Genomic DNA, 21,283 nt, shown 5'->3' with positions numbered 1-21,283 from the left:
AGATTTTTCCGCTATTGCCTTCATTATCATCTAACTGCTAACAGTCATGAGAGGAGGAATTGCTGACTTGAAATCTGGATGGCTTTCAGTGAGTCCTTTTTCTTCTAGACGGTATTGCTTACACTTATGTTTGGTTACGTATTGCTGATTATACTGTGTTTAAGAAAATAAGTTGTCCTAGAACTTGGTTACCAGTTACTTCTAGGGTGAACGCTTTTAAGAGCATGATATACCTTTACTCAAATTTGTAAAAGACCTGGATGTTTTCTTAGGGTATTCCTTCTTTTTAACATTACACCTCTTAAGGGAGAAATTATGTGAATGGGTCAACCACATGATTTTATAGGAATCTGTATATAAGTATCTTTTTCCTTCCCATTATTATGTGACCACCTCTACTTTGACAGTGTTCTCAATTACAAGAGAATTGCTACAGTAAGGAGCATTCTAGCTCAGCTATCTAAAAATCCACATATAACTTCATTCTCAAAAAATGTTTTATCTCTTTCAGCCACTTTTAAAAATCCCATTCTAGTTTTTCATTTTCATGACTTTATTTGGCTAGAAAGGATCTAACCATAATTTGATGTTTTATTTAGCATGTTGTAGCCCATCATGTCAAAAGTAAGCCTTACTTGCTTTCCACACAGATCTATCTTTGAAAATCTTATTTTAACAAAAATAGTTTATTCTAACTACATTTAATAAATGGATCATATGCTTTTTCAATGCGAAGTCGTGGTCAGAGTAGGAGTCTTTTAGTTTATTCTGGGGGAGGTCTGTGTTCTTTGTTTTAGTTGTAAAATTTAGAAACTTAACATCTTCCCCCCAAAAAGCCCCAACAAAACCTTTAAGTCCAAGGACGGAGCTTCTTTGCTACCTGCTAAAGCATTGGGGCTGCTGTGTAAGGAGTGTGCTTGAAACTGGCCACTATTTCTGGAAGTTGTGCAATAAAAGTGGGATTAAAATTTATTTTGATCTAGTAAGGGGGAATGTTTTCAAGCAGACTTTAAAACAGTTGTTTGACCGGTTCTACTGTCTGTCCTGTCCTGAAGAGTGTAGTGGCATCTTTAGATTTGCCTTGGTTTAGAGACAGCCAGATGGTGCAGGCCTTTTCTTTGCTTGCAGTGTATTATGGGATTTCAGACTGTAGCCTGGATGGTTTAGAGGTATTAGTTTTGGGGTGCTGTATTATCATGGTGTCCTGAATGAAACACATACTGCAAGTAATATCTATTAAGATATTATGAAATAGAATGCAAGCACCAACATATGCTGGTGGAAAAAGTCTGCAAGGGTTTATATAAATGTATGTAGATTACTTTAAAAATACAGTCAGTAAGATATGGCAATATAATGAAAAGGGCCAGCAGACTGCAGAATGTAGTTTGTGCTGTAAGGGTGATAAGTTAGAAAAATATTTGTCCAGTCTTGAAAAATGTCTCTTCGTATCTTTAAAGAATATGGTTGGATATGGTTGGATTTTTTTTTTCCTCTTGAAAGGATATGAAGTGGGATCTGAAAACATAGCACATTCTGTCCTCCAATTAATTTATGTTGCCTTCTTCTGTAATTAATTTCATATTTTCATCTGCACAAGGAGAAGCCTTGAAAAAATATTAACAAAAATGAATGCATAGGAGTGGGTTGTTTTTATCTTTGTAAATTTTGCAGCTGCAGACAAAACATAAGGATTGTGCAGTGTTGTTGCATTTGATTTCCTATAGTTGGCTGTGAGCGTTGGTTTGTCTGATAATCACACTGAAATCTGCTTCCTTAAATTTAACTGGCTGGTACAGTGTCTGTCTGTTTAAAAGGTCTGATAAGTGATAAGGTGTGTTGATCTGCTTGATGAGATTATGTTAAACATTCCTGAATAGAATTCTGTTCCATCAAGGGAATCTGTTTGAATGAAGCATTTAGTAGAAGCAGAATTTATGCATTGGTACGATGAAACATTACAGCTCTTGGTGTAAAAAGCCTGACAAAAAATGTTCTCTACTGTCTAAGGTAACTCACTGTATATAAATGTTTGTGTATTATGTATAATATATACATACATGCATACTATGCATTTATATACCTCTAAAAAGAAAGTGTTGAAAAATTGAAGATAAATGCAATCAAAACTGACACCTATAGCTTCTCCCCCATACTCTAATACTGAAAATGTAGTTTTACATTGTGAAAAAGACATAAATAGTTCATCTTCCATTTCATATACTCATTAAATAAGTCTCCTTTTGATTCTAAAACTAATCTAATTCTGTACAGTATTACAACTTAAATCACAATATTTCCTTGTTACTAAATGGTAAAATGTTACTGCTTAATGAAACCCAGTGTCAGAATTTTTTTTTATGAATGAGCAAGGTAATACACACTGTAAATGACGTGTAACAGTTTGTTGATCACTTTAGCAATTAACTGCAGCTGAAGAAAGTCTGCTTACTCAAGCTAGTCACTCTCATTCTCTGAGGAATCTCTGGATTTTAATAAAGACAGTCCAGCAGTGAATAAACAAACGTCTATGCAGTTGCAAAAACGAAAATAAAATTAAATACAATTTGCTCATCTAATATCAAGCTCTCTCTTGAAATAGTACAGATTGTGTAAGTTTACTTTTTAAACATACTTTTTATTTAATCTAGTTCAGTACCAGATGGAAATGATGCGAAGCCTTCGCCACGTAAACATTGATCATCTTCACGTTGGCTGGTACCAGTCCACGTACTATGGCTCTTTTGTCACTCGTGCCCTCCTGGACTCCCAGTTCAGTTACCAGCACGCAATTGAGGAGTCTGTAGTTCTCATTTACGGTTAGTATGAGGTTTCCTTTATTATTCTTTTCCCCTCTTAATATTATTACTACTATTTTTGTATTCTGTCTTTTGCCTGTAAGAGTAGCCTGGCAGGCCTTTTCGAGTAAATACCAACCCTGTGTCTACGGCAGCCTCAGCAGCAGCTAAGTCTAGACAGGGTTTCCTTCTTTCTGTTTATTTTTCTTGCTATCAGAGCCCTGATGTGTACGTTTTGGAATGCTGGAGTAGCTGCTTCATTTTTATTCCTTCATCTCCCCTCCCTCGTCGAAGGGGCTGGTGGAACATGACCAGATGTCTAACAAACCCTGCTTGCTAGCGTGTCTGGCTCTGTACGTGACTGACCAATCATCGCACGAATTGCCAAGTTTTTTTTATACCTCTGACAGAAGCATACAAAACCTGGACTGTTTCTTAGCACAAAGATTTTTTTCTTTTCTGCCTATTTAATGGTGTTTCCTCAAGCTCTCCAGACCAGATGTTCTGTGCTGTATCAGAACCGTAGGCAATTTAACAGCTTTATAGCCTCCCCCTCCCCAAACACTCACAGTTTGCCATATCTGGCAGACTTGCATATAGTTTCCAGCTGAGAAGTAAATGTAACGTCCTGAGTATCTGTCAGAAAAAATACTAATGAATACGATCAATCTTATGAGCTGCCCCAAAATTGTTTCAGTATGTTAACAATTGGATTACAGTAAAGAACAAGTTGTTAAAGTATACTTATATTGGCTGGAAACATTGCATCATCAGACCTTGATGAATTTTCCACTTGTTTCAGTCTATTTTGGTTTTCATTTTATCACCGATTGCTAAAAGTTTTACTGTGTTAAGTTTCAGACAACATGAATGTTAACACAGCTTTTATTCTCATGTTGGCATGCTTCAGCTGTTATCATGCTGCAAGTGTTAAGCTTCTTTGTCCTAGGAATGTAACAGTTTGTTTAGAAAATTTCCCCCTAAATTCAGTAGAGTATGTCAAGGCAAAACTGATCTTTTTATATACCAGTTACATTGTTATGCACAAAGCAGCAGGGCAACTTGATCTGAATTAGCTTATTGCTACTCTAAAATTACAAATTTTTTTGTATGAAATGTAGTTTAATGAATATTTTGATTTACTGCATAATGACTGGAGGGAAAAATCTTTATTTAAATGAGGTAGCTCTTACATAAGTTATGTGAATGGTTCATATGAAAGAAAAGAAAATGTGAACTAGACCTTTAATGGGGAAATAAAGATGTGAGTAGAATGGGTCTATATCCCCCCATGTTTTCCAAGTTAAGTTTATTAATTAGCTTCACTGTATATAGTTGGATGTATTTTACATTTGAATACAATAGGTTTACTTCCACTATAGTCTTTTCTGTGTTAGTTGTCTTAATTTTTTTTTAATAGGGCTAATTAGTTATTTTTCTCCTGTTTGTCATTCAGATATTAAAAAAAGAGGCAATCTGGGGGTAGTAATAATATGCTTCCTTTAATTCTAGATCCCATTAAGACTGCCCAAGGGTCTTTGTCACTAAAGGCATATAGGCTGACTCCCAAACTGATGGAAGTTTGCAAAGAAAAAGACTTCTCTCCAGAAGCGTAAGTAACTTAAAAGAATGTTTTGTCATAGGTTTTGCTGAATTACTTAGGAGACAGAAGGGTACATGGGATGATGAAATACTGTATTTTAAAATCTCATGTAATAGCGCGCGCTGGGGAAATGATATATATGGCTAGCGATAGACATGTACTGATAGAGCGGGCTGGGAAGGCATGAAAGTCTGTCTTTGGGCATCTAAATAAGGACTGAAGTGGTGGAACTTGAACTGATTTTTGGAGATGGTCAGTGGGCTGGCTGTAAGGACCAAGGTGAAGATAGCTGTATCTGGGAACAAAGTCAAAAATATAAAAAAAGAAGTGGAGAAAGGGAAATAGCTGGTCTGTCTTTAAGCTCTTTTTTTTTCCAGAAGGAAAATTGAACAGGTATTCTGGAATAGCTGTTCTTCTGTATTTATTCCAAATTAACTCCCCCATGTGGACACAATCTTCTGGAGTAAAGTTGGGTAATTACTCTGTTTCAGAAGATTAGCCTCTTGTGATAGATGTAGGCCTTGGCCGTCATCTTTTTCCTCAAACAGTTTGGTGTTCAACGGCAAAAGCACAAGCACTTGTTAAACTTTCTTCGTTGAGGAAAAACAGAATCATTTCATTTCTTGGTGTCTAAACATAACATTTGCATGATGAACAAACAAGTCTGTGCTTAGTAAAAAAAAAAAAAAAAAGGCGGGGAGAGAAGGCAAAAGTTTTTATTCCAAAATCCAGTATGCATACAAGGAAGTTAAGGATATATTTCCTTAGAAACGTATAGATAATGTCTTTATTTCCAGATTTTATGAAAGGTATTACTGTTTATTATAAAGCAGTAGAAATAGTTTTTATGTGCTTATTGTAAAAGAAATATACACTGGAAATTTATATTTAATATCCACCATGAAATTTAATTATTTCAAAACACACCCTATTTTGTCAATCTAATTTTTGGTCAGTAAAAATTATAATTATTCAGCTGTTGGTGAAATTATTTTTCATTGTAGCATTTATGATTTTAAAGGTATTTCAATGTCATGTGGTGACTAGCTGGTCACTTCTATTTAAGAAACCCTGATGGCAGGGAAATCAGTAGAATATTTTGGAAGGGGCAGAGTTAATCCTGTCAGTACAGTCTTTTGCTGGAGGCTTTTTCATGTAAGTAATGTATTAGCAAGCAAACGGCTGCTTGACTTCGGAGAGTTTTTCTTAGAACAGCTTTTTCTAGTCTTTGTAAATGTGAGGTTTTGCCATGCAAACGCTCTCTTACCAAAACTTGATTTTTGTTTGATTGTGGAACTATAAAAATCAAGATATTTTACAAAATTGTCAATTGCTGGAGCAACAAAAAGAACAAGAGAGTTACTGGTTATATGAATAAATATTTTAAAACTTTTTTCACAGCTTGAAAAAAGCAAGTATTGCTTATGAAAACATGTTTGAAGAAGTGCCCATTGTAATTAAGAATTCATACCTGATCAATGTGATGTTGTGGGAACTGGAAAAGAAATCTGCAGTAGCCGATAGACATGAATTGCTCAGTCTGGCTAGCAGGTAAGTACTTGTTACAATAATGGATGTATTTTTATTCGCTTTCCCAAACCACAGTTTAACACCTTGGGTGAAATCCCAGCCTCATTACAGTCTGTGGAAGCTTTGCCTTGACTTCTAACAGGGTTAAGACTTTACCCTTCATGTTCTTTTGCTGAAGGAAAAACTGTGTGGTGAAACAAAGCATTAGATTCAAGGATTAAATTCAGTCTGTAATCCGCATATACCTGTACTGCATGAAGTGTACAATCTTTTCAGTAGTGTATATTTTTTAGGAAAGTACTGGCATTCAGAAAATTCAGGCAAATAGATCTGGAAGTGAAAACTGGTTTTGTTAAATATTCCTTAAGTAATTCTATAAATTATTTTAATAAAAAATAAATCGCATTGGTTCTACTTTGGTAGCAGGATTCATTTGAAAATAAAGTAAAAGAATAAAGGGTCTATCTGAGAAACTGGCAAAAATGCTCAGACTGATTGTCATGACAGCCAGCATTCATGATGTCAGAAATTGTTTAAGAGTTTCTAGAATGATCTTCTCATATCTAAGAATAACTTCTTGTTCTTGTAGCGCTTTGCCCTGACAATACGTTTATGATAACAAAGTAGGCATGACATCTAGCAGCATGATCAGAAATTTGGTGGTGCTTAAATCTTGCCCAGCACAGTACATACGTTAATTAGATTATTATTGAGCTGATCAAAATAACCAGATACACCAAATGATGCAGTATCTTGTTGCGTGTTTAAACTGGGATGTATTCACTAATAGGTTTCTGGGGTGTAACACTTTCTTTCTACATCAAGGTATTGTCTGACAAGATTCTGATCCCCTCTGACAACCAAGTTAGCTGAATGCTAGTGGCCTCTTTTTTCCTTTTTTTTTTTTTTTTTTTTTCTTTCCACACATGCCCCCATCATATAAGGCTGTTAATGGATCCATATTGCTAGTGGTCCACATATTGCCCAAGTTAGCAGAAATTTTCCACTCTATTTTCTTTACTTGAATTTATGTGGATGTATTGAGGGATCTAATAGCTTTTAGAGAAATTGGTCAAGAGAGAACAGTATAGGGTTGAACTCTGCCAGGAAATTTACAAATGTTGCAAGAGATACTTAGTCATTAATTTTGTCTAGTAAAGTTGTGACTTTGCACCTTGGAATTAACAAAGTGAAAAATTTTTGACAGGATGTCGAGTCTGCTTGACTTTGCAGGCTTTCTGCCAGGCTCTTTCCTTGGTCAAAGATCACAAAGCTTTTACCATCTGCGAAGGGGATGGGCACTGGATGTAGGAGATGACAGTGATTCCTCACGAGCTCTACTACTTTACTGTGAAAAGGAGGACCATCACATTTCTTGGTGACCTGACAGCATTGCTCTTGATTGTTTCTATGGGTTTGCTCCTGTAAAAATGGTTGGGATTACCCAGCACCCTGAGTCCTAGCATGGGCTACCGCTAGTCACATGACACAATTTTGGAAATGGAAATTAATTTAAACGGATCACAAACCACAGTTGAAGTTTTTAATCAGTTTTACATCTTACGTGGTATCTGTTCCGTACCACTGCCCTGACTCAAGATAAAAGATAAGAACCGTAGAAATTAATTTCCTTTCTGGAATGACAGTGTTAATAGCATGGTGCAAGACAGGCTTTTGTGTCGGTCCTCATATCAGTAAACAGGATGAAAAGTGAACAAATAAAACATGAGCCCAAAAGAAAAAGGAAACTTCACCATTTCTGTTTAGGAATCCTTCTCAACAGGAAAAAAACGGATAACTTTTTTCTTAGTGAATCAAAGTTTCTTTTCTGTGTGTGTTTTCTTGGAGCAGTGCAGCAGTGTTCTTGATGATGACACAGGTGGAACTGGATTCTTGATAAACATGGTTAAAAGTGCCTTTTCAATTAAGTGTGTTTCTTTGAACTTACCCAGTGACTGTCCTGTATACTGGCAGCAATTTCTTGAGCTTATTGAAGTCTAAAATTTCCCAATAATGGGGAATTAATTCAACAGATTCATCAGTTTTCAGAGGTATTTCTGAATTACGTCTCCTGAACTGACTTTCCTGGCGGCATTCTGTCTCACCTGGTGTGTTTGAGAAACTTAAGGTGCTCTAATTTGGTTTGAAGGGGATAAAGTTTTGTAAATAACCCCAGTGGGTTTATTTGGAGGTTTTTTTATGTGTCTTTTTTTTTTTTTAAACATTTTATATAGCTGTTTTTAGTTACCAGGCAGGTTACATGAAGTGATATCTTACATTGGTATAACTCGTCAGCTGGCAAATGAAAACATTTTAATGTTTATATATTCAAGGTAGGATGAGTTATACTGCATGCTGAAATATTTAACTAGTTTTTACTTGAATTCAGCAACGAAGATTTCTCTGTCAGAGAATATATTGCTTGAAGCAGGGGAGCTCAAACCCCCACTATTCTAGAGTTTTATTTTCACTTTGCATTTCCTTATTTTTGTCTGTGAATATTTGTGGCTAAAACATCTCAGATACAAACTTTTAATTTTGGTGCATATCCTCCTTACTTAACTTTGCTGTTGTAGAATTAGTTGGCAGTAACTTTAAGGCTACTTTTTTTTTTTGGGGGGGGGGGGGGGGTTGGTTGGGCTTTCTGGGGTTTCTTTGAGTGCTTTGGGAGCATCCCTGAACCTTTTTTAATCTTCTGAAGCAATGGTTTTGGCAATGAATTTATTTACCCATAGTTCTCTGGAGAGTTTGTTTCATCAAGATTCTCACATGTTCAGCCACCCACCTTGTCTGAGTTTGAAACTGTACCTATTTGAGGTACTTTGTCTGCACCTTAATGTCTTTCTCCTTTTGAAATACATTTGTGATAATTGTATAGAGTAGTTTACTTTTTTGGGCATAAATTTGTGTTTCTCTGTGAAATCTGAATTGACTGGAATATTCTAGGGAAGGAAGTTGAAGGCAGAATAGCATAAGGCTACAAGTAATAGCAAGTAAAGGCCTTTTGCTCAAACTCCTCCTGCTACCCTTAAGGACCAAAATGTCTTGAAGACCTTGGAGTACTGCCAGTCTTTTGATAGAGACTCAAGAATTAAAACCCTGTCAGATAATGTTCCAGATCTTCAGAGAAATAATTACAACCAACTTTCCCATTCTCATCCATCTCTTCCCTATTCTATTGATGATCTAGTTTAAATTAAAAAAAGCTTTTTTGTGGTCTAGCTTCATAATAGGGTTGTTCTATAATATCTCAATTTGTCTCAAGCAATTTTTCTAATAGTGTGCGTCAGTAGAAGCAAACATGTGCTGAACATTTACTGCAGTAACATCTACTTGGCAGATATATTTTTCAAACATCAGATGCAGTATTTTTGCAAAAGTGACATAAGGAAGGGTTACTTTGGCTTTTGAAAACAATATTAACCTTTATACATTGTACTGCTTATTCAAAAATCTCAATGTGCTTAACGGATTATTAAGATAATTATGAAAATCTCTAATTTGCAGATGGGGGAAGCTGACAGAGAGAGGGTAAATGTGTTGCCCAAAGGCACACATCAAAGTCGGAATAGAAAAGGGAATGGAGCTCAAGACTCCTGACTTACATATCTCATTCAAACAAAATCCTCTTAAAAAGAGCACAGGTTGAACTCAGGCTGAAATGCTGAGACGTAAACAAGTTCTACTAAGCGGTGGGAATGTTCCTTAGAAATATTTAATCAAAAAGATGTGCTTTACCCAGCAGTACCTCTCTAATCCACCCAAAGCTGTTCCCACCAGGAGGAGAAACACTGCACAGAGTGGCACCTTTCCTGAAAAACAGTGACTCTGAGAGGGGCCTCAGTAGAGCTGATGGAAAGTGGAAAAACGAGCAGCAGATACAGCATTTTTTTTATGCTTCCTCTTACTGCTCCCTGTTCTCATCTTCCTTAGCAGGGTACAAGCAAAATAAAATGAAATAAATAAGGGCATCCATTTATGGTGATTGTAGGCAAGTTTAGGGGACCATCTTTTTTGGACACCTCCAGCTTCAGAATAGTTATACCCCAAAATGAGGTGTCTAGGTACAGCACAGGAATTCAGATCTTGGAGGCTGGGTGCCTCTGCTCTGTCATGGGCCAGGTAGGTAGGTGGACTTCTCCAAAAGTGCAAGCTGAGGCCCATGAGCTGTGTGTAGACAGAACTAATGAGCAGGACATGGGAAGCTGAGAACGATATGTGAAGTGCTGCCTCTCTTTGAAGCTTTGGTGTCTGACTTGAGACTGCGTTCTGGGTGTTTCAGACCTTTAGTGAGTGTGTGTCTGGAATCCTTTCCTGATTAAAGATGCTGAAGTAAATGTGGACTTCATGTGTAGTTCCCCATTATGAATCCTACAGAAACGAAGCCAGTTTGAGGTTCCAGCCCCAGCTGCTGCATCATTCTTCCCCACTACCCCCATTTCCTCTCTACACCCCTCTCACCCTCAAAGATTTTTATTCCCTCATCTGTTTCAGAATATGGCTGTACAAATAGCTTTGTGGAATAGTCTGGTGGAAAAAGTCAGGCTCCCACTCTTCCCTTCCAGCCTTTTGCTCAGCCTCCCTAAAAAAAAAAATCCCAACAGAGGGTGTTTTTGCATTTACAGTAGACTATTTCACTTAAAGCATTTGAAGTGTGCCCACGCAAACAGCTGAATCCATACAGCTGAGAGTGCTGTAATCCTTGGGCAAAGAGGGAGAGAGAGGCAGGAAGATGCTGATGCTGGAACCTCTTAAACTGGCTTTGCTGGCAGCAGAAAACTGCACCTTTGCTCTCCTTAAAATATCTCCTCAAAGGGAGCCTCTGGTGGTACAAGCATTACCTCAGGAAGAGGGGGACTTGCATTCAGGTCTCTTAGCCAGATCTGTATCCTAACAGGGTGCCCTCGTGTAGTGAGTGATCTGTAAGTTTAGTTGATGTATAGTTGTTTCTTTCTCCTTTTGTGGGTGCCAATGAGCCAAATGCAAGGCTCACCAGCAGGAAGAACAAGACAGAAAGGATCATGACTGTTTTCTGCAGATTAGGCTACTCTGTTCATGGGTTTCTACTTCTCACCCTCAGAATCATTTGACCTTTGTATTTGATAATTGATAAACAAGGAATCAGAACCATGTGTCAAGGACTTGAGTTTATATCTGCCCCTTTGGGTGTAGGATTATACCCCCAAAAAATTCACATCATGAGAAAGTGCTTTGCAGGCTATACTTTCTAGTCTGTTTTTTTTCCACAGTTTGTACATGTTTGTCCTTTTTTGGCATTTTTGGTTGTCATCCAAGCTACAGGTGAGTGATCCTAATAACAATTCTGGTGAAGAAGTGCTCTCATTAGATTATTTCCTCATTAGATGTGTAAGAATCCACACGTCAGATATTTTTTTCACTGTCCTAACTGCAGGAGAGGCTCCATTCTGTTTTTTCCCCCTTTATTATCTATATTTCTCCCCTAAAAAAATCCCACAGTCCACATGTGTGGACTTTCTGATGCTCAGTATGATGGCAGTTCTGCAGCTGATATTTTTCTCCCACAAAGATTCATTGATAGCTGAGGTGTGGTCTGGTGCTATCTGAAGGTGGAGCGATGTATTTCAGTTCACTTCAAGAGTGTGCTCAGATCATCACCACTGGATGATCTCAGACCTGACTCATTTCACATGAAACTAAACTGAAAATAGGCTTTAGGAGCACCTACTGTGCTTCAGCTGCTAATGATCACTGGACTATGTCAGAACTAGCGATAAGAAGTCCCCCTGAAACACAGGTAGTGTGGACACTGGTTTGTCAGCACCAGCTGTTTTGCTTTATAGATCTGTTGCTGTTGGTCTACACTACTTGCTAATCTAAATGTAAACTCGATTTAATTGACTCTTGCTGAATCAGCTGACTGAAACACTTCATTGAAAATGCTATTTCTTTATTACTGATGCCATCAGAAGAACAACAAATGCAAGTGCTGAGCTCCACATTGTCTACATTTGACTATCACAGAGCCTTGTAGGAAAGTGAATCTTAATGGGGATGTGAGCAGCATCTACTGGCACCCCCTTTTAAAAATTTTTTTATTTTTAATTTTTTTAGTTGCATTGATGTGCAGGGGGCATTTAGGTACCTAGCAGTGTGATCTTTGAGATCTGCTGTAGGGGAGTGCCCAAGGTAAGGAGGTACCTGAGAGAGACTTTGGGCAGAGTAAGTGTATGATGAGTCTTATGGGCTGGAGCAATGTGGTTTGATTTCCTGAATCTCACCAGAATAAACTTCAGCTGAATAAAACTTGCTTAAACATTGTATATATACATTTTTACAAATTACTTCCTATTGGTCTTTCTATTTTTTTAAGAGATGGAGCAAAAAGGAGTATCAGCCACATGAGAACTGAGGAAAAAGCTAGTCCTGTATTTGCAGCATACTTATCACTTCATGTCTCAGTTCACATCTGTTTAAGTTATCTGTTTTTTAGCTTTTTGTTTCCCTGGCAATGAGAGCAAACACTATATTACTGCAACTTCTAACAATAACTCTCTGTTTCTCTATTCTGCTGTACTACACTGGTCCCAAAGAGATTCACGTAAAATCATTCTTTATAATGAGCTATATTTCATATGGACGCTATCTGTAAAATAATTATGTATTCCCGATGTCCATATACCCTACAAGGCTATTAGTGTGTACCTACATAGGCATTTCTGATAATATCCAGTTGTAACACTAATTCTGTATAATATAAACTCTATAAAAACCTGAAAATATGCACACCCCTAGCCATGGCAATATTCCACAGTTCCAAATATCATGTGCTTGAAATGTTCAACCAAAAAAACCCCAAGAAGTTTAAAAATAATTATTATAGTGGCGCCTTTCTTGCTTCTGTGTAGCTGAAGACCTCCTCACCATCTGCTCCTGTATGCAACTGAGATTTAAAACTCTGGCTTGTAAATAAATTGTGTTCTGAAGTTACTGATACAACCTTTTGTTCAGTGAGCAGGCAGTTCAGCTAGTGAAATAACTGTCCTAGTACTCAGAGGTAAGGGTGTCTTTAGCTGCATTCTCAGCAGGTATACTCTAGTGCCTTAGTACATTATCAGCTTCTGTCTCCAGCTATGAGTTCTATGGATTTGGGGAATAATTTACACTTAGAAAGGGATGTGCGTAGTATTACGTTGTCGTTCCCTTTTCACTTTATGCCTGTCTCTTCCAGTTAGTTTCCCCAGTCCATAGGCTGTAGGATGGTGGGAATGCAGTGTAAAAAGCAGAAAGAATCTCAGATAACATGGAGAAGCAAACATTTTATTTGAAAGAAACTTTCATGAGCAGTAGTGAATTTCAGTTGAGGAGAAGGATGGAGTTTAGCTTTTTAGAGTCATCTGTCTTCAGCCAAGGACTGGGTAAGACTTAGATCAGAGCTAACAAACTAGGTTCTGATCAGAGGGATCAATAGAGAGCAGTAAGTATCCTTCTTTTACTGCACTACCCTGTAAACACAATTAGGATGAATACTGTCTCCATGGGCACCAACCTAAAAACTTCCAAAACTTTAACTTGGAAGCTATACCTTAAGTTGAGCATTCCTGCAAAATAGTGAATCCACTTCTAAAAATGGTTACAATAAAAGTTGTTTAACAGACTGCATTTGTCTGGCCAAGGCAATAGATCGCATAACTGGAACTGGACCCACCCAGCCTAGCAGCTTCCATGTTGCCTATGGTATGGAATGTGGAGCTGGCTGGACTGGATGCAACACTCCCTCTCAACAGCTAAGATCAAGTGATGTCTGCTGAACTTCCAGGCGTGGTTTGATAGACTAGTTAATGAGACAGAGTTCTGAAGAGTATTTTAACTACCCCTGCAGAGGGATAGTTAAATATTTGTGAAAAATCTAGCAGAAACTTGAAACCAAACTCTTTGAACACATCTCCTGGAACATTGTTCAGGGTTACATGTCAGAAAAGCATCATACTTTTTCTGTGAAACGTTCGACCTGCATCTGTAATATCAGTAAATTCACACAAGGCATTGTTTTTTCATAACTGTGAGGTTCCCTGCAAAGACCAAAACACTTAAATACGGTATTTGCAATGTGGCAAAGATGCTAGTTAAGAAGATGCCATGTAAAGTATCATCAAATAAATATATGAACAAAGATAACCAGGAACTTAAAAATTTGCACACTGTGCCATTAGTGTAGAAATGCTGGTCAAATGACTTGAAATGAATTTTAAATTTTAAATACTTTTTTAATAAATTCAATCTTTCATGAATGTTTCTTGTATTTCAGTAATCATCTAGGAAAGAGTCTGCAGCTGCTGATGGACAGAGTGGATGAGATGAGCCAAGACATTGTTAAATACAATACCTACCTGAGGAATGTAAGCAAACAGCAGCAGCAGAAACACCAGGTTAGTAGCATGGAAAACCTGACTGAGAGGATTTTTTTCCACAAAATATGGTTTGTGTGGTGTTAACTAAGACAGATGAATTTGGTTCTAGTCGAGATAAAATTCTTACAGAAACATATCCACTAAGTAGATTTATAAAATATGCTAGTCAATGGGGAATTATCAAATGGATTCACTTCTGCTGACATGTAGTGTGGATTGGTCTTTCTTTGCTATTTTACATGTTTGTTAGTGATTTATGATAAGCCAAAATAATCGATAAATATGCTGTGGACACAGGAGTTAGAGGTTTAGTAAATGAAATGAAATGGCTGAAACTACAAGTGGATTGTTCCAAAACAAACCATGTTTTAATACCATCACATGTAGTCATGCACCTAGAAATAAACATAGTCCATATTTAAGAGAATGGACTGTTCTCTGTTTGGAAATGACATTTTAGTCATGTTTTGTATCAGTAGACAGTGATATTGATCAGGTGGTGCTGACTTTTAATTCCTGATGCCAAAGAGCCTCTTTAAAATCCCAAATAGTGTGAGTAGAGAATACTGAGAGTGTGGAGACCGGCTCTAGGTGGCCCTGCTTGAGCAGAAGGGGTTGGACAAGGTGACCTTCAGAGGTCTCTTCTAACACGAACAGTTCTGTGATTTGGAGACGATATTACTTCATTTGCTGTTGCTGCATTTGATAAAGCAATACTGTGTCTAATTATAGAAGAATGCTGGTAAATTGGAAAAAAGCACTATGAGAATGATTTAAAAGCCTGGAAAGCAGCTCTTAGTGAATGTAATTCACTTCATGTGATAAATTAAGTTAATGAGTGACTTGCTTACTCAAGAAGTACCTGCATGAAAAATAAATTTGAACTCTTTAATCTAGCAGACAGATATGACAAGATTCAATATCGGCCAACTGAAAATGGGCCAGGCCACTTTAAAGATAAAATATTGCAGGTATTGCTACACAAAGTAGCTAATTATTAAAAAGAGCACCTGTGGTTCATGTGAAATGCTTCATCACTGACTATTAAAATCAAAATTGGCTTTTTTCACGTAAGTAAAGTGTATCTTGAACCGGGAATACTTTAGGGAAGCAGTACATGATCAGTGATCTCTCCTGTCTTTGTAATTCCTGAGGACATAAAAACCTCGTGCATGTTATCTTTAGAAAATTTTTCCTTTTCTGCCTGATTTGAATAGAAAGATGGCATCCACTTCAAAGGCTTTTGTTAATAACAAGGGCATTTATTTATTTTGAAAAGCCGAGCAAAGTAGGTTCCATGGTGTCTCACTTCATTTCTTTACTAACTATAGCTGCTTTAGTAGTGGCTCATTGCAGCATAGTTAGTGGTCTTAACTTCATTTTTAAAATGGAGCAATTGTGATTAAGAGCAAGCCGTTTCAATAGAGAATAATAGGCAGACTGCTGAGAAGTGAATGGGGTAATGCAAAGAAAGAAGAAACTACATGCAATTCACATACAAATATGGGCATTTAAGATTTTATTTTTAACATTGTCCAAAAACATGTATTTGTCACTACTGGGGAAAAAAAATACTTAATTTGAGTATGCCACCAAGTATGAACTGTTTTCAGACTCTTATGCACAGATACATTTAAGTAAGGGAGAGAAAACACCCTGTACTCTTTGGCCTGTTTATTTTAAAAATTTTTGTATGTTGAATATGAGGGCTTCGATAGACAAACCTTACAACTAATTCCTGGCTGTGACACAGAGTATGAAATCTCACATAGATATTTTTGAATGTATGTACTTCTGCAAGAACAAATGTTTATCCAATAACTAAAGAAGTGGTCTACCTTAGTTTTTAGAAAGTTTGAGTAATTTACATGGCAAAGGGATGCACTGAAATCTCTTTTGGTTTTGTTTGGTTTTTTATTTTACAGCAGAACAGTTTCTACAAACTGCTACTCTAGTATATCCTCTGGTAACCCACAAAGAAATGACATCAAAGTGGCAGAATATCTAAATAACTGGAATGGAGAAATAAACCATTATGGTTTGTTTCAGCACCTCTTTGTTCTCAGTTTAGAGTTAATGTCTTTTGGCTTAAAATACCTTGTTTAATCAAGTTCTCTTCCCCTTTCCTATTAATACTGTTTTGACCTTTAACTTGCAGAAAATGGAATATTTCTGGTTTGTATAACTATCTGAAGTAATGGCTTCTCATACCTACATATTCCAACTTTGTTTTCTGTTTTTGCGTGGGGAAATGGAGGCCTTTATCTACCATGCTGTATTCTTTCTATCAGATACACTATTTATCTGTATGAAAAAATTTTAAAAATTAACCCCACCACCTCAGTACCACATAATTTTCCAGTGCCTCACCTATTTAAGGTGCCAACCGGGGCGGGGGGGGGAGGAGGAACGCTTGTTACCAGTGACTTGAAATAAAATGTGAATTGCATATGCATTATTTGAAATAAGCCGAATTGCATTTTAAAAGTATATTTTTAAAAAGTGCTGGTGGTTAGGTAAAGAGTATCTGAAAAGAAGAACTTTTTGCTGCTTTGGAAGTCCTGTTGCATTCTGTTTGTATTGCTTTATTTTCAGTACCAGCAGAGACGTCAGCAAGAAAATATACAACGTCAAAGCCGAGGAGAAGCCCCTCTTCCCGAGGAGGATATCAATAAACTTTTTAAACCACCACAGCCTCCTCCAAGAATGGAGTCACTCCTTATTGCAGGTAACGTGCTAGCAGCCTCCTTAACTCATTGTTTCATATACGAATGTTAGCCGGGGAAAAAGTGCAGTTGTTACCTTAAAAAACATCTTAATTTTTCATTACCTTTGCCATTATGGTGTGATATTTTGGCATTGGTAGTATTCCAAATACTATCCTTCATTTGGTCAAAGGCGGTGGTTTCAACCTGTGATCTACAGTGTCTGAAGTATTAAAAAAAAAAACCCCACACTAAAAAAAGCAACCTTATTACTAGTAGGCAGTCCATGCCTCTGTTAGAAAGTAAGCTTCTACACATCAAGAATTTTAAACTACCTAGGTAAGTAACAGAGGCATATTACCCACACAGATATGAACATATGTAGCTTTTTGAAATCAAGCCACTATGTTTAACCAGAATGGCTTCATAAAGCTTCAAACTTGATCTATGGAGACTTTCTCCCATGGTACCTAGCTCCTGCTTCACCATCTGTGCCTCCTGGGTTGATGGGAAGGGGCAGGAGCAGCAGCCAGAGCCTCTTCCTGGCTCCATTCTGAGAGGGTGAAATGGGATTTTGAAGGAGAGCTGGAGAAGTGCCCCACAGAGCAGGTTTTCAGCACAAATGTGTGTAGTGACTACTGCAGTCAGTAAGCTGTTCCCTGCACTCATACCCCAGCTCTTCCCTCAACTCCAGAAGTTAGGGGGCTGTACAGAGAAGAGGCCAGGAATAAGCTGTTTGGGCTGGAACTACTGATTCTGAGAAGAGCAGTTGTCTGCAGCCCTGAGTTACTGATAACATCACTAGGTGTTGAACTGTTGTGGCAGCTGAGAAGACTTTACTTTTAATTTCACATAGAATTGGGATAATTTCTTTGATTTCTACAGCCAGAGTTTTAGGGAAACTATCCCCATGTTTCTGTACCCCAAGGTGAATGAAAATGTAAATGGGAACAAAACATAGGTATAGGTCCCAGCTCCCCAGTTTTTTCATTTTACTGGTATGCTGCAGTACGTAGCTGCAGTTTGGTGTCTAGGACCTCACAATGGCAACAACAGAGCAGAAAACCTGGATGCTCTGATAAGCAATCTAAATTTGGAAAATGTAATGAGAAAGTAAATTGTTTAACTATAGCAAGCTTTTTGGATCAGTCAGCTATCACCTTATTTTGTACGGAGAGAAAATTAAGCCAAATTCCTGGTAATTTACTGTACAGAAAAGAATGCTTTAACAAAAAAAAGTAAGTCTGAACCACCACTCAAATTTTTGGAGTGACCAAGAGATTATTATTTTAATATTAATACTGTTTATCATTGGTCATAAGTGCTGCTTTTAGAAGAAATAATGTTCTTGATTTATTATTCCTTCCAGACTCTTCAAAAAAACTATTGTTTTGATAGTTTTTACCAGTTAATGAATCCTAGCAGCATTAAAGTATTTAAACATTCAGCTTTAGCATAGCTTAAAAATGCAACAGAAGTGTGTATGTGTGTACACATGTGTTTTATGAAGTGATAGCTTAGGATGAATCATCTCTTAGAAGAGGAGGAATTGCAAACTATTATACTTAAAAGAAAAAACAGTTTTCAGCCAAAGCACTCTCTTCATTTGTTCTTTTACCATAGTCAGGGGAAGAATTGAAAGCATCCACTTCAACTTGGATGAGGTAAAGTTTGTGGATAAAGAATAAAACTTAGCTCTTTTGTCTCTGAGGCATTTAAAAACTTTTCAAACAGAGCATTAAATTGAGAGTTTATTGGCCTTCTAAACAGTCTTAATTTTGATTAAACTGGCTTCATGTTTTGCTATTCCTAGTTAACAAGGGAAATAACTTGTAGCAGTACGTGTATTAAAATGTTTTGATGGGCATGTTTGATTTGTAAAGCACTGACAAGTCTTCATACCCTGATGATTTTTGAAATAGCTAATAAAGTGAAATACTAGGTGGAAAAAAAGTCTAGCAAAGTGTCAAACAGGAGTACCACAATTTTCAATCTGCTACTGAAAAATATTTTTTACACATATTTTAATAGGGACAGCAGATGCATAAGGACAGAACTGAAATTCAGTCTTGTAGTATTTTTAGAGCAACTAAATTGAACAATTAATGTCATTAAGCTTCCAATACAGCAGCAAGAATTGTTTATTCTTTTTATTGCCATAGGTCTTTTCAGAAATTGTACATAATAGAATTGTAGGAGAATTAAGGTTTTTTTGAACATACCAGTTTATCTATTCTGCTAATTTAGTTTCTTCTTCCCAAACCTATTTGGGAGTACTGAAAATGTAAAATCCCTAAGTACAGAGTAGTTGAGCTGTTTTGGTTGCTTCTCTGTATAAATCCTGAATGATTCATGCACATTTGGCTTTTTAAAAACAATGTTCTAGGATGTCTTTCTGAATTGCCAAACTGACAAGGGTTTATTCTTCTTTTCTATTGACAGGTCAAATTAATACCTACTGCCAGAATATTAAGGAGTTCAACGCACAGAACCTGGGCAAGCTTTTCATGGCTCAGGCTCTCCAAGATTACAACAACTGAAGAAATTTTGCTGTAGCCCTCAACAGGAAAAGTTATTTACAGTTTTATACTGTTCATGATCCTCTTGAAAATTTAGTGTACTGGGATAAGAGTCTTGTAAAACAGTCACCTTGGTTTGTGTAGAATTCTCCTGTAAGAAAAATAAAGGCAAATTTTAATGATATTTTAGTATTTCCTTATTTGTTGGCCCTATTGGACTGGAATTTTTTGTGGTCACTCAGGTTTTCTAAATGTTTGGCAGTTATTCGTGTTTAGTCATAGCAAATAATACAGGTTTTATTTAACTTGGAATCTGAAATTAAAAAAAATTATTGCAAATGTTCAGTGTAGCTGGCTTCACAGAAGAAATTTAAGATTTCCCAGTTCTGGTTGAGAATTTACAACCATAATGTGCTATTCACTTGGAACAGTTGCTCATTTTAATCTGTTTAGACAGCATGGTGTGATGGACCTTCCATATCACAAATATTTCATAGGCTTCACATTCAGAACATACAAAATTCGTGTTATGTGGAGACTGATCCCCACTATATCATGCTAAGCTGTGTTTTCATTTTCTGTTGCTGCCACCAACTGTATTGAAATCCAGTGGTGCTACTGAAATCTTCATGACAGAAACTGTAGAAGTAGCTAACCTGGAGCAGCTAGTGTACATTAAATGTACACCATACCTACTCTGCATTAACGTTGCCATCTGGATGTGCCTTTATTCCTGAACTTGGGCTACTTACCTTCCTAATAAGAATGTTAATTTAAAGGTTTAATACATGGCAACTCACATGTGTCACTGTCATTGAATTCTTTTTTTTTCCTTGAGTTCTTTCTTGCATGTCATGTGCGATGAGTTCTGAGAGCCTAAAATGGCTGAAGGAGTGTGGTTTGGTCTTTTAAAATAAATAACATCCTCTAAATATGAACCTATCATGGAATATTTCAGCCTCTAAGGTTTATGTTCTGGAAAGTCAGAAGTGTGTGAAAATTGGGAGTTAGACGAAGAACTAATTCTTTGCCAGTCTCAACTATAGTGATTGCAGTATTTATGTAAATATGGATGCAAATTTTGTTCAGCCCTCACATATCTGGCAAATTGCCAGTCTCATTTTTTGCCTTGGGAACTTTGGACACCTTTGTCTTAGCTTTCATACAGTCAACTTCTTTGAAATCAAAGATTAGTTAAGTATCCTGCTACAGTACCACATGATCGAGTTTCATTTCCTATACAAATGATATTCAAGCCATGTTAATTTTCTAGTTTTCTGAAGGACCAAAATAACCACCAGGGAACAGAAGTAGGAGCAGGTAATTAGACTAAGATGAGACATTTTAGATAGAAAAAATGATCTTCTGGATAACTGGGAATAGAAGACTGACTCTGTAGTGACTGTGTATAGAAGGAAGCAGCAGTAACATTATACATACTAGAAGGTCTGCAAAAGGAGGTGTTAGCAAAATAAATACTTGGAATAGGTTAAAAACAAGCTGTGTGTTTTGAATTAGTTCTTTAAGATTGAAGATGTAAATGTGAGAAAAAGGGCAGTAATATTCTACTGTGCTGGAGTTTAACAAGATCAGTGAATTTTATATAGCTAGATTTAATGTGCTAAATGTCAATTAAAGTCCGTGAAGAAATACAGAAGACTTCAGTAGAGATTTGTGGCTTCTAGAGGTATGGATCTGAGTCAGACAGGGGAATAAGATACAAAAGTAGGTGAGGTGT

At 36.9% G+C, this 21,283-nt stretch overlaps 1 protein-coding gene across 2 annotated transcripts in view; it reads left to right on the top strand.

The window, feature by feature from the left end:
- The window catches only part of EIF3H (eukaryotic translation initiation factor 3 subunit H), an 86,391-nt gene extending 66,662 nt beyond the window's left edge, over positions 1-19,729 (top strand). For both annotated transcript variants that reach the window (XM_074886811.1, XM_074886818.1), the window contains 6 exons: positions 2,652-2,819; positions 4,311-4,410; positions 5,803-5,952; positions 14,219-14,339; positions 16,917-17,049; positions 19,469-19,729. In XM_074886811.1, the coding sequence (XP_074742912.1) occupies positions 2,652-2,819; positions 4,311-4,410; positions 5,803-5,952; positions 14,219-14,339; positions 16,917-17,049; positions 19,469-19,566 (770 nt within the window). In that variant the 3' untranslated portion in view covers positions 19,567-19,729. The remainder of the gene's footprint in view (positions 1-2,651; positions 2,820-4,310; positions 4,411-5,802; positions 5,953-14,218; positions 14,340-16,916; positions 17,050-19,468) is intronic.
- The last annotated feature ends 1,554 nt before the right edge of the window (positions 19,730-21,283 follow it).

Source organism: Strix uralensis, chromosome 1 (genome assembly GCF_047716275.1).
Source record: "Strix uralensis isolate ZFMK-TIS-50842 chromosome 1, bStrUra1, whole genome shotgun sequence".
NCBI lineage: Eukaryota > Metazoa > Chordata > Aves > Strigiformes > Strigidae > Strix > Strix uralensis.
Note: the sequence above shows the minus strand (reverse complement) of the source record. Positions and strands in the feature narration are given on the sequence as shown.